At 35.6% G+C, this 12,036-nt stretch overlaps 3 protein-coding genes across 3 annotated transcripts; 1 reads left to right on the plus strand and 2 right to left on the minus strand.

Annotated features, from left to right (window-relative positions):
• Positions 1–1,333: 1,333 nt before the first annotated feature.
• On the minus strand, positions 1,334–4,022 carry LOC112019391 (L10-interacting MYB domain-containing protein-like). Its single transcript, XM_065768317.1, has 3 exons — positions 3,427–4,022; positions 2,176–2,508; positions 1,334–2,086 (listed from the first exon to the last, which is right to left on the minus strand). The coding sequence occupies exons 2-3, from the start codon at positions 2,506–2,508 to the stop codon at positions 1,751–1,753; spliced, it is 669 nt and encodes a 222-aa protein (XP_065624389.1). The 5' UTR covers positions 3,427–4,022; the 3' UTR covers positions 1,334–1,750.
• A 685-nt stretch (positions 4,023–4,707) lies between these two features.
• Positions 4,708–6,403, plus strand: LOC136065297 (early nodulin-like protein 14). The gene is made up of 3 exons (XM_065768319.1): positions 4,708–5,058; positions 5,197–5,550; positions 5,881–6,403. Exons 1-3 carry the CDS (start codon positions 4,875–4,877, stop codon positions 6,243–6,245), a joined length of 903 nt encoding a protein of 300 aa, XP_065624391.1. The 5' UTR covers positions 4,708–4,874; the 3' UTR covers positions 6,246–6,403.
• A 2,509-nt stretch (positions 6,404–8,912) lies between these two features.
• LOC136065301 (uncharacterized) lies at positions 8,913–11,042 on the minus strand. Its single transcript, XM_065768322.1, has one exon. It carries the CDS (start codon positions 11,040–11,042, stop codon positions 8,913–8,915), a length of 2,130 nt encoding a protein of 709 aa, XP_065624394.1.
• Between the last annotated feature and the right edge of the window lie 994 nt (positions 11,043–12,036).

Genomic DNA, 12,036 nt, shown 5'->3' on the forward strand with positions numbered 1-12,036 from the left:
AAAAAAAAAAAAAAAAAAAAAAAAGAAGAAGCAAGTTTCTTGATGAGTAGCTGCAATAGCACACAAATAAGAGTATGAACCAGGTAATATGAAACACTGTTTCCAGAACACAATTGACAATGTGTCACCAAATATCAACATTTGGGAAACAACCTTTCTATAACAACATAGGTAGTGATGCAGCAGAACCAAAACAGTATCAATCAAACAAACAACATCAAAATTTACATGTAAAGTGATTCAATGTCACATGACAAACTAATAATAGTAAAGCATTTTTTACAGGTGTAATACATAATTGTCAATCAGTCAATATGAATTTCAAAAAGATGACTGACTTGCTATAAACTGAAAGTAGCTAAGGAAGCCTTTTTTATAAGTAGGGAAAGGTTTTATTAAAATGCTAAAAAAAGGAAGATGCCTAACAATACACAAGCTGCGTACTGGATGGCAGCCTTAAGTACATTACAGCAATCAAATAAATCTTAGAAAGTGGAGTGGGAATGGCAATGGAAGTACAGCCCTCCAAAGGACACCTGAACCCCCTTGGAGAAAGTCCCCATTTCAACACTCCAACAGCTCAATCATCCTATCAGGTATCACCCATTGCACCCCAAACAAACAGAAAACGAGGGACCACAACTCCTTAGCAAATGCACAATGAAGCAACAAGTGGTCAACACTTTCAAATTTGCACTTAAACATTTAAAATTGAAAGAAATGAGCACCAAGAAATTTCTATTGCAAGTCCAAGAGAAGGAACTGTTTACAAGAACCTTCACTTTAATTTCAAACATAACAGAGACCAACCGGTTATAGTTTTCATATCAAACTCACCAATGAATCCAGAAAATACTCAAGGAAGTTATACTCCTCAATTGAGTTCAGTGATAAGGAAAGCTCAATATCTTCAAGAGTTTCCAACCTTTGAAGTAGTCCTAACATCTCAGTCTTTTATTTGCAGGTATAAGGAAAACTTTTTCAGTCATGGTGCTGCAACTCACAGAACCTCACTGTCACACTAGTGCAGCACAACATGCCACCCAGTGCAGTAGCTTGTGCATCAGAGCTGCCCAGACATGCACTGGACCAAGCCAGACAAGAAAATCAGTTGCCAAATGATACAAGAACAAGTGAAACTCAGATTGAAGCTTCAAGTAGAAGTCCAGAGATCTTGCCTTGTGTTTTAAAGTATATATATAGTTGTATAGCTATTGAATCAATCAATGAAATCATAATTTTCAGCTTTCATCAAAATCAATTTCTCATACTCAGTTCAGCTTGGAAGGTATTCAATTTCTCAAAAGCCTTAGCAATTAATAAAACAATAAAATATTAAAAACATCTCTCTCTTCCATAAAACATTATTCAAAGGATAAAACATAAAACACCCTAAGTGCCAAAGTAGTGACCTCCCTAACAGCCACATTATTCAAATGATAAAACAATAAAACATTAAACATCTCTCTTCCATAAAACAAAAAACACCCTAATTGCCAAAGTAGTGCCCTCCTAACAATCTTGCCTCCTCTTGTAGAAACTTAAGTTGTAAATATGGTTCTTCCATCACTACAAACATCTCTCTCTTCTCTCGTTTTTGAAAAATACGTGCTGCCATGAGGTAGAGTTCGGAACCCTTCTCAATGCCATCTAAGGAGCACACGCGTTCCATGACATTACGAATAGTACTACTTGGCTCCACTGAAAAAGCTGAGTTCCTTAACTCCACAACATCACATATACGACTAAGTTATTGTGTCAACTGTAATGCCGTTCCTCCTTTCTTCCCTTTGCTCTGCGTGGATGACGGTAAAACTCGCTTCTTTCCTTTCTTTTGTGTTGGGTTAGGTGGTTGTGTGAGGTTAGGAGTCTCGTCTTCATGAACGTCATCATCATCATTTGGAGAAGATGAGTCAGCAGAAGTATCACCTAACCCCTCCTTAGGTGTCTCAAGATCATTAGGTAACACACCTGAAGTGGGGGCCCATGCTAAATCTCCTGTGGCCGCAATGTCCTTAAACATAATGTCTAATAAGTCAACATTCTCCAAACCTTTCTCTCGAAATTTTGCAGCTTCAGGAACCTCCTACAATTTTGAATATTTTCATTAATAACTCAAATAGCATGGTTTATCTACTAATAAAAAATATGTTCAATGGGTTATACAAAACATACCATTAGTTTCCTCTCCCACCACTCATCAGTTGCAGCTATTGTTCCTTTGGCTGCATCCCATCCCAATCCAGTTTCACTTCCCTTCAACTTATTGCAAAGTACCCAATCTTTCTTCAAACTATCCCATTTATGCTTATACTTCGCCCTAGGATATTCCTTTCCAGTTTTCTTTTCAAAAGTTGCTATAATATTTGTCCAACCCTTTTTACTAAAGTGGGTATTAGGTCGATTACCCTTAAATACCTCATCCACACAAGCTTCGCAAAAGATAGTTGTTACTCTTGATGGCCATTGAGCTCTAACATTTGAGCTACTTTGGGATGGGTTACCCATCTAAAAAAAAATAAGTTTGTTACTATTAATGTTCAGCCAAATACAGCAAGTTCTACAACTAAACCCATGAGAAAATTGCATAGTGAGTAAGTTTCCTAGGTAAGTTCTACAGCCACAAAGAATCAAATAGTTTCAATATTAGAAATCACATCAAGTTCTTGTTCTACTCCCAAGTCTTTGTAATATGCATGAATAGTTCAGCCTTATGCACAAACAATCTGCACAAACATTCATAAGTTTGTCCTCTAATGGATGTTCCAATTTTGATACACATGCATTGAAATTTGAAACCACAAAATTCTCTTAAGTCACTAAAACTTGAAACTGAAATTTAGTAACAGAAGAAATTCATTTTGGAACTTATGCAGCATAAAGTTTCTAGTTACAAATATGTAATGAGATCAGCTGTTATAAAGAAAATAAGCAAGAATCTAATAGCTTTTAAATAAAACTATTTCATCAACTGAATCTTCCAAGATAAAGTGCAAGTAGTGTTCAATTACACTTCCATCACACTTATAATTTGGCCAAAGATCAAACCAGTAGTAGTGTTAAAAAACCCAAATTTGCAGCAAAGTAATACAGATTTATGCATTAAAATCAACTCTGAATAGTGTTTTAAAAAAAAAATAATAAGGAGTGCCGTGTCCAGATTTTGAGCAAAGTAATCCAAAGGATAATAACAAGTCCAAGCATCAATTGGACATCTGCTCTAGCTTCTTGTACTTTCGATGTTTTACAACAAAATTATACCATAAAATTGAAAAACAAGATGCAGCTAAAGCTACTAGGCAGAGACAGAGAGACAGAGAGAGGTCTTACCAGCAGCAACAACAAACAACAAATCTCTAAAACTCAAAATACCAAAAGCCCAAATCTATATCATAAATTCAAAGATGGGTAATGGAGAATAGTTACCTGGAATTGCGATGAAGAACGACGATAAACGGAGCAGAGCAAAAACGTTGAAGAGAGAACCAATCCCTGTGAAGCTGATGCTTTGAGGCAGAGGACTGAGGATATATATGGTGAAGGGAGAGGACTTGAGACGCAACGGTAAAGGGAGAGAACGGAGGCTAATTTTGGACTTCAGCAAAAAATTTTGGCGGAATGACGATTTGCAAATCGCGCGGTATTGAAATCGCAATGGAAAATTGCCTTTCCTGAAACGCGAAAATCTGCTGCTTCAAAAACGCAATCCCACATATTTCGCTCAGCCAAACATATACTGATTCTTGCGATTTGATAAACGGGCGTTTAGCTCTCTCAATACGCCTAAACAAACGGGCTCATAGTAATGGGTCAAAAACGCGGTAGTTGAAAGATTGGGATTTTTACTCTCTAATGGCTCCTTGAAAATGGTAACAGATATTGGAATTAATGGACGGATATTCCATTTCGGCTTCCCAAAGGCCATTCCTCTTTCCTGATTGTTTATTGCCATTGGACTCCACAATTTGAATGGCAAATGCATAACGCATGGAAAATGCGATTTCTTTCCCAAATCCCCTCACATTATGAATATGATTCCCACACTGTTCAAAGTTCAATCCCTTGTCAACCTCATGGGGCACGAGAAGTGCCATTTACAAGTCAGGTCAATGCAGATGCATTTTGTCAGTAACAACTTATTCAACATACCACAAACATCATTTGCATTTGCATAACTTGTAGAAATATGGGATGTTAATTATGACTTGTTACCAAAAGCTTATACTGTTAAGAGGTGGACCAAAATATAACTTGTATCAAACTCACAAGCACATTAAACAGCATCATCTTGTGCATAATACATTAAATGCTGACTGGACCATAAATGAAAAACACATGTCATAATATCTGAGTAGGAATGACAAATTAAATTACATTTGCACTTACGACGCATACACATCACCTCCACCATGTCATTAGGAATACATTAATTTTCCTTTATAGATATTATAAGATTTAAATTTATAGCATTAGCTACATAATAATTGTTCTTTTGCATCAAATTAAGATATCAATTGAGTTTTGGTGTAGATAAGATTCAAAACCAACTGAAGATAAAATTTTTAAACCAATTAAACTACTTGAAACCAACTTATATATAATAATTTAATTTGGTTAATTAGTAAGTTCTAGAACTTACTGATATTGACCGATAATTATTTTCGTGGAGGCAACAGGATAGACTTTTACATGGTGAACTTACATGGTGAACCTGAACTCATACTCTGCTAATCACGAAAGTAGTACCATGACTTCTTCCTGCTTTTAGAAGCCTCTATAAAAAGATCACAGACCACTCCTCAAATCATTGCAGTAACAACCCAACACATTAGAAACAAGGCACACAGGAAAAGAAGTTGGGTATAGATTAAGCTATGGCTAAGATTATCAGACTAGCAATTCTAGCCGTAGCACTTTTTGCTTTCCTACAAACCACAGTTGCTGTGACTACACATGTGGTTGGAGACAGCACAGGGTGGACGGTTCCTCCTAATAACAACTTACCCTTTTATGCTGTTTGGGCTGCGAAGCAAACCTTCATTCTTGGCGACATTCTGCGTAAGTATAGATAAATAAGTTGCTAGTCCCATTTACTTTATTCTCTTTTGTTGATTTGTGGATGAATTTGGATCAAAGAGGTCTAAACTCCACCTGGGATTTTTTTTCTAACTTCAATGATCTTTGATGTTTTATCAGTTTTCAACTTCACTACTGGACAAGAAGATGTAGCCAGAGTTACGAAGGAAGCTTTCTTAATCTGCAATTCAACAAACCCCATCTCTCTTATAACAACCGGGCCAGCAAATTACTCGTTGAACTCGACCGGCGAGTACTACTTCATAGACACCTTGAACAACAGCTGTGCTCTGGGACAAAGGCTTGCAATCAACGTGACCACATCTCCTGGACCAACTGCTAGTCCTGTTCCCAGAACAATACCAGAGAATTATACAGTCGGTGGTAACATGGGATGGATCGTCCCACCACTTGGTGAAATTGCTTATATTACTTGGGCTTACAACAAGACTTTCATCGTCGGAGACACTCTAGGTACAGACTTTATGATGTGATTAACTGTGATTGATAAACTACCATTTTCACATCATTCCACCACATCTTTCTATAACTCACAATTGATTATTTTAGAATTGTGACAAAAATGATTGACACAAAAGTTGTATTAAAAAGCTGTATATAAACTGCATAAAATACTTTTCTTTTAAATCAAGAAATGAAGAAAGATTGAAACCTTATATTCTTCCATATTCAACAAAAATACTTTGGGGGGAAAAAAACATTAAACAAATTTTGTAGGTGGAAACCCAAATAAGAAATTATATCTTCCTCTATCTCTAAGCCAATTCTTGAACCTTTTTGCAGTGTTCAACTTTTTAAATGGATCAGATGACGTTGCCAGGGTGACCAAAGAAGCTTATAACAGCTGCAACTTGAGCACAAGTCTAGCACTTTATAACAATAGTCCTGCATATATCCCCCTCAAGAACACCGGCGAGTATTTCTTCACCAGCACCTATCAATACCACTGCGCCTTGGGTCAAAAACTAGCCATTAACGTCACTGGCTCCGGCACCGCCTATCCACCTTCCAGCTCCGCCAACTCTCCTTCAGGTTCAAATGGTCCCACCGCTTCTCCTCCATCAGGGAGTACTAGTGCTGCCCCGTCTAGGATTTCCGGTAGATATTTATTTGGCCTCTTGACCATTGCCATGGTTGTATTTTATTGATCTTTGCCAGTTCATGGTTTGAGTATGGTTGACTTTGTTCTTTGTTATTTTGTATATTTACGATCGTATCATATGTTTTATACATGTACACTATGAGGATGTACTATCCATTCTATTCAGTTTATACTTTAAATAAAGATTCTGTTTCTGTCTTTAAACATTCCTCACTATGATCATTATGCTTCTTTTCTCTAAGCTTATTTTAAAGCTGCAATAAATCCTATGGATGTAGATCAGTTGAACTATCTAGTCAATGTAATTAAGTGCCTTGTGAAACATTTGATCCAATTACTTCCTGGACAAGGTTTTCCTTTAGTTAATTTTTATGTGTTATTCTTTCTTGTGGTACTATATAATTTTATAATGCCTAATTATCTGTCAATATATAGAGAACCATAGGTCCCACAACTAGCTTCACTTAATCATAGTCATAATTTCAAAATACAGTTTCTTCCAAAATAAATGATCTATTTGGTAATGTTGCTCTAGTAATGTTGTTTAAGTGTTGTAAAAATATGTGTGGATAAAAAAGTGTTATGGAAATTAATGTTTTATTATTTAAATAATGAAAATTGTTATTTAAACAAACAACCAAACAAGCCCAAAATCTCTTGTCATCACAATCCAAATTCAACTCAAAAGATCAACATCCTATCAAAATAGAGGTCATTATTTTTTTTTTTTAAAGCACCACAAACCATTACATTTCATAATATATAAAACTACAATTCATCCTATTACAAGTTCAGTCTATTAACTTCAAATCTACTAATTAAACAAAAGAATCACATGCACAATATCAACTTTTAACCTAGAATGTTTTACTATTTCCAACTCCATAAAAAAGAATTGGAACTTAAACTTCGAATAGCGAAAATATCAAAAAATACATAATGAATATCACTTTCAAAATTAAACCTACGACAATCCCACCAAAAATCAAACATAAAGCTCTTATATGATTTTATTGTCACTCCCATGTACGTACGAAGGGAGACTTTGACCATTGGGGCAATGGCCTCAATTTTATTTTATTTTTTTAAATATTAATATATACATAGGTATCAGTTTTAGCAAATTTGTTGTGTAATATTACACTTTGCCCTCGTAACAATATCATTGATTCTTTTAAAAGTAATGTTATAGTTACAAACTTTTCTAAACTATTTTTACAGAAATAGTAAATTCTTATTAGTTTGCATCTGGATTTATCACTTACCTCACTTTTTTACTTACTAATAACCACTCACCACATTAACAATTTGTAAAAAAAAAATTTGTAATTCTAGCATTTTCCTCATTTTAAAGGTCATAAAAAAATTTATAAACCTAAAATCTAAAACAAAATATACAAGCCCAAAAAATTTAGTCCAACAATAAAAATTACAAATTGTAAAGCTAAAAACAATTAAACTCAATCAACCAATTTTACCTAAAACAAATAACTCGACCCTTTAAAAAGTTTTACCAAAATAATTTTTTTCTTACCCAGCAACAAACGCATGCATCAAAAACACAAATAAATACTAAATAAATAAACCCTTAGCGGTTAAGCAACAAGCAACAAAACCACCCCCTAACTTCAAATTCTGGCTCCATCCTTGGTCACGCTCCCAACCAACAAATAGGTTAGTCACACGACAACGGCCATACACTTTAAATGAAACATGTAATGAAATCTTTGGGTTTTGGACTTTATGATGAGTTTACTCATTGGAACTTTAGAGAAGTGATCTTCGTGCACACTTTAAATTTTCCCACTGCAATGTTTGAAATATGACTTCAAGAAAGAAAGGTTAACCATGTAACGCTTTAAATTAGCTAGCAAAGAATGAAGACTTGCACGCGTTTTTTTTTTTTTTTTAAAAAAAAATAAGCATAATCCTTGCTTGAATGGCCCACTAAAATTGAATTTTATTTTTAAAATTTTCTCCATCTCGTTTGCCTTTCAAAAAATACTTATTCATGTTTCAACCACATTGTTTATGTCTATATATACAAGAACAGCAAATCTTGTTTAGGAAGAGCACTTCAAAGTAGACTTGGCATTCAGGACAGGGTGCAAATTTTTTCCCATCACATGGCAGACCATTCAAACGAGACAAGACAGCCATTCAAAAACTTCATGGTCATTTAAAACTGTTGTGGTGTAGAATGGCATCTTATTTCTTACTCTTAGAAATTTAAAAGTGATAGCTCTATTTAATCTCAAAAGAAAAATATTCTTTCATACTCGTTCACAAGTACTATTTCACTTACATATTCACAATTATCATAGAGAATGTTAATATTTTAATACATAAAAATAAATGTAAACTAGTAAATATGTGAAAGAAAAAAGCATTACGTCACCATATTCTAGAAATATTTAATAATTTTCCCTTAAGAATAGAAATGATTGTAATGCCTCTAATGGGGATCAACAAATAAAACACAAGGAGGCAATGACAAGATTAAAGCAAGTACACACTGAATTAAATGTACATAATATATTACACAGCCACCCACATATTTGGAGAACGGTATACAATTTTATTTATTTATTTTTACATACCATTTCTTATCTAGATATTTACATATTTCCACTACACAAACACAAATATAAAGGCAAGATAAATCACACTATCATACAAGCATAGAGAAAACACACGTGGACAAATGCATTAATCAGACATTCTGAGCTGAGTCTCGATTGAGTATGCCTGCATGAGAGAGTAAAGCCCACAAGTGAGTCACAAACTCTCCTCCCTTAGTCAGGTGCTCTGCATGAACGGTTGTGTCATCGGAGGGACTCACAAACAACATCATATCTGCCCAAAAATCTGCTAGAATTTTCCATCTCCGTTCATTGTCAGTTATGTCTACCAACAGATGCTTCCCAAGAACAGCACCTCTTTCAATGATTGTTTCTCCAGGATGATCATCTTCGCCTAATCTCCTCATCTTGTCATACATAGTTGCTGGTGAGTTGCATCCCTTGAGTTTATCCCTGGCTTCTTGAACTACCTGGTCAAACATAAATTCTGTAATATACGCATGATCAGGTAAAAATCTTGGAGCAAAAGCCACCAGGTAGGCACAGTATTTAGATAATGCAGTTGCCACCATGAAGTGTTCGCTTTCCCTTTGTAGGTTGGCTTGTTTCCAATTTATCTCACAAAGACAAGTAGCTATATGCCAGACCATGATAACATGCGTTTGTGTCTCAAGTCTACATGCCCAAGAGAGTTCATTCTTGACCCCATTTCGCTCCAGAGAAGTTTCCCCATTATTCAATTGCTGTTCGTTGGTCTTTAGGGAGGCAATAATTGCTTTCTTCACTTCCAGAGATAATTTGATCCGACTGCTTTCTTTCTGACCTTTTCTTTTAATATCTGTATAAGGAGAGGTCCAAGAATTGTATAGCAATTTGCAAGGGTTATGGTTAAAGGATTTAAGTAGATCGCATTGGCCAAGTTTTTGCTCCCAAGGTTTTAACCATTTCTTATGGCAGATAATTTGTATAATCTTCTCCATGAATTTATTGTTTTGCCATGATGGTTTTTTAACATAACAGCAAAGCCACTGTACCTTAGCCCAATCGGAGAAGTTGACAACCAAAAATTGAACAACTTCCATGAAGAGGATAGCTACTATAACTATAGCTGTAACTCGCACATCAACATCACGCCCACTCACTGTAAGCAGGTTCAAGTCTCCATTGGGTGTATGGTAATGCTTTAGAATGGGAGTAACAATTATACAACCAATTATGACAATAATTAACTGCATAATTTTAAACATTAGAAATCCCGAGGTAAATAAAGCATAATAATTTGTGTAGAAGAAATCATATAGAAATGCGAGTTCGACCTCAATTACTCGGAATGCTCTCTCGTGATCACCTTCTTTGGCAAGTAGCCCATGCCGAACAAAATTCCATGTCTTCAACTGGGAGCTTTCAGACATGGAGTATCCTGCAAATCTACGACAGAGAAGCCTAAACAATGCACAAGAGAGGCAAATGTCCTTGAGTCGGCCATCTGAATCTCCGGTGGACCTTAAGAGACTCCCTTGGCATTGCCAGATCATATCAATGGTAACAACTTCATTTGCAGTCATCAAATGATATTGGTAGAGTGGTGGGATAACTTCCACCTTTTCCTTCTCTTCGCCTTTCACCCAATACTTGTAGCCTTTCATGCACGAGGGATCTACTTCACCTTCGTTGCTCAACGTATGCTCATTGGCCATGAAGTCTGCAATCAGTTTGGTATTTTTGACCAAACCATCTGTTCTGCTAGCCAAGCTTAAAGCTGCACCTCGTAGTGTTGTCCTTAGCAAAGCAAAAGCGAAGAGGAAATAGAGCAGTATCCTAAATTTTATTTCATGACCATACGTACCTGTCAGCCAGCCCAGCCCATAATATTTAACAAGCACTTCCATGTTATATCTCCTCCGATTCTCATTGTCTACAAGGCTGTAGGCAGAGATGCAATCTGCATTTCCAGAGAAAATAATCAAAAATATCGCCCAAATAGCAAACAATTCATTTTCAAAAGATGCTGACTGCATCAGGCCAAAAGTGTAGGTTATCAGGTACGTTGGCAAAGCATAAGCTATCCATATTAAAATTTTGAGAAACACACTATGGCTACGACGCCTGCATGATCCGAAAACCACAAGAAAGACCATAAAGATTGTTGTCACAATGATATATGCTTCAATTTGCTCTAGCTTATGTCGAGCACTCACAACCCCATTATTTCGAACATTAGTGGCATTATTAAGAACCACAGAATCATTTACAAATGCCATTATGTAATGCCCTCCCAGTACACTCCTGATACCAAAATATATTCATGACTGGATACTTATAGAAGTCCTACATTCTTAAATTAATCTGGAGAGATTTGAAAAGGTCAAACTAATACTTCAAACTAAAGAGATTTGAAATGGTTAAACTAACACTTCATATTGCACGTTAGGATAACTTTTTATAAAGAAGACCGAAAGTGATAGGCCATCTGCTCTTCAATAGGGGGAAATATTGGGAAGAAAAAGAACCTTTCAAGATAACCACAACTCTATTAGAGCATTCAGATACAAAACCTGAAATTTTTTCTACAGTTTTCTAAGCTTTTCCATAATTTCTTATGGTAACTCCCCTGAATAAATATCAATTGCAATGACAGCAACAACCATGCTTTTCCACACGACCGATTCAAATGAACCAGTTAAACCTCCACAAGATTGACTCCAAAGTATTTATTTACTTAATTTGACAAGTAAGTCACTTCCAAGTTCCAGGGCTACCAATAAACGCAATGTCCAAACAGCAAAAAATTTGTTACAGGAAGAAGCAGATTGGCGATTGCATGCTATGCTTGAAGAAGCCCAATATACATGCATTCAAGCCCATTTAAAAACAATATTTTCACAACATTACAAATTTCTAGCTATGGTGTCTTGGCAAGTTACTCTTAAGGAGCCTTCAAAAATACGAGGTAATGAAAGAAAAAACAAACCATGCATCTCTCTGTCTCTGTCCCTCTCAATTGGCTTAAAAAAAAGGCTTGAGGAAGTCAAATATACGTCAAATTCAATCCAAGATAATGTTTTCTTAACAATTTCCATAATGAGCAGGTAGATATCTCTCTCTCCTCTTGAAAACTAGTGGGGAAGGTGAAGCCTGCCAAAAGAATTGTTAGAAATTTAGACCTCTTAACACACAATCAGATTGAGTAGTCTAGTTAATTAGCCAAGTTGTTACTTAGTCAAATTAAGCAATTCTAGGTTAAAACAATCAACC

Source organism: Quercus suber, unplaced genomic scaffold (assembly GCF_002906115.3).
Source record: "Quercus suber isolate HL8 unplaced genomic scaffold, Cork oak 2.0 scaffold_920, whole genome shotgun sequence".
NCBI lineage: Eukaryota > Viridiplantae > Streptophyta > Magnoliopsida > Fagales > Fagaceae > Quercus > Quercus suber.

Excerpts from the sequence above, each read along its gene's own strand:
- LOC112019391 (XM_065768317.1), bottom strand. The coding sequence starts at position 2,508 with ATGGGTAACCCATCCCAAAGTAGCTCAAATGTTAGAGCTCAATGGCCA. Across the intron at positions 2,087-2,175 it reads GGTGGGAGAGGAAACTAATG|GAGGTTCCTGAAGCTGCAAA; the intron begins GTATGTTTTGTA and ends TCAAAATTGTAG.
- LOC136065297 (XM_065768319.1), top strand. The coding sequence starts at position 4,875 with ATGGCTAAGATTATCAGACTAGCAATTCTAGCCGTAGCACTTTTTGCT. Across the intron at positions 5,059-5,196 it reads CATTCTTGGCGACATTCTGC|TTTTCAACTTCACTACTGGA; the intron begins GTAAGTATAGAT and ends ATGTTTTATCAG. Across the intron at positions 5,551-5,880 it reads CATCGTCGGAGACACTCTAG|TGTTCAACTTTTTAAATGGA; the intron begins GTACAGACTTTA and ends ACCTTTTTGCAG.
- LOC136065301 (XM_065768322.1), bottom strand. The coding sequence starts at position 11,042 with ATGGCATTTGTAAATGATTCTGTGGTTCTTAATAATGCCACTAATGTT.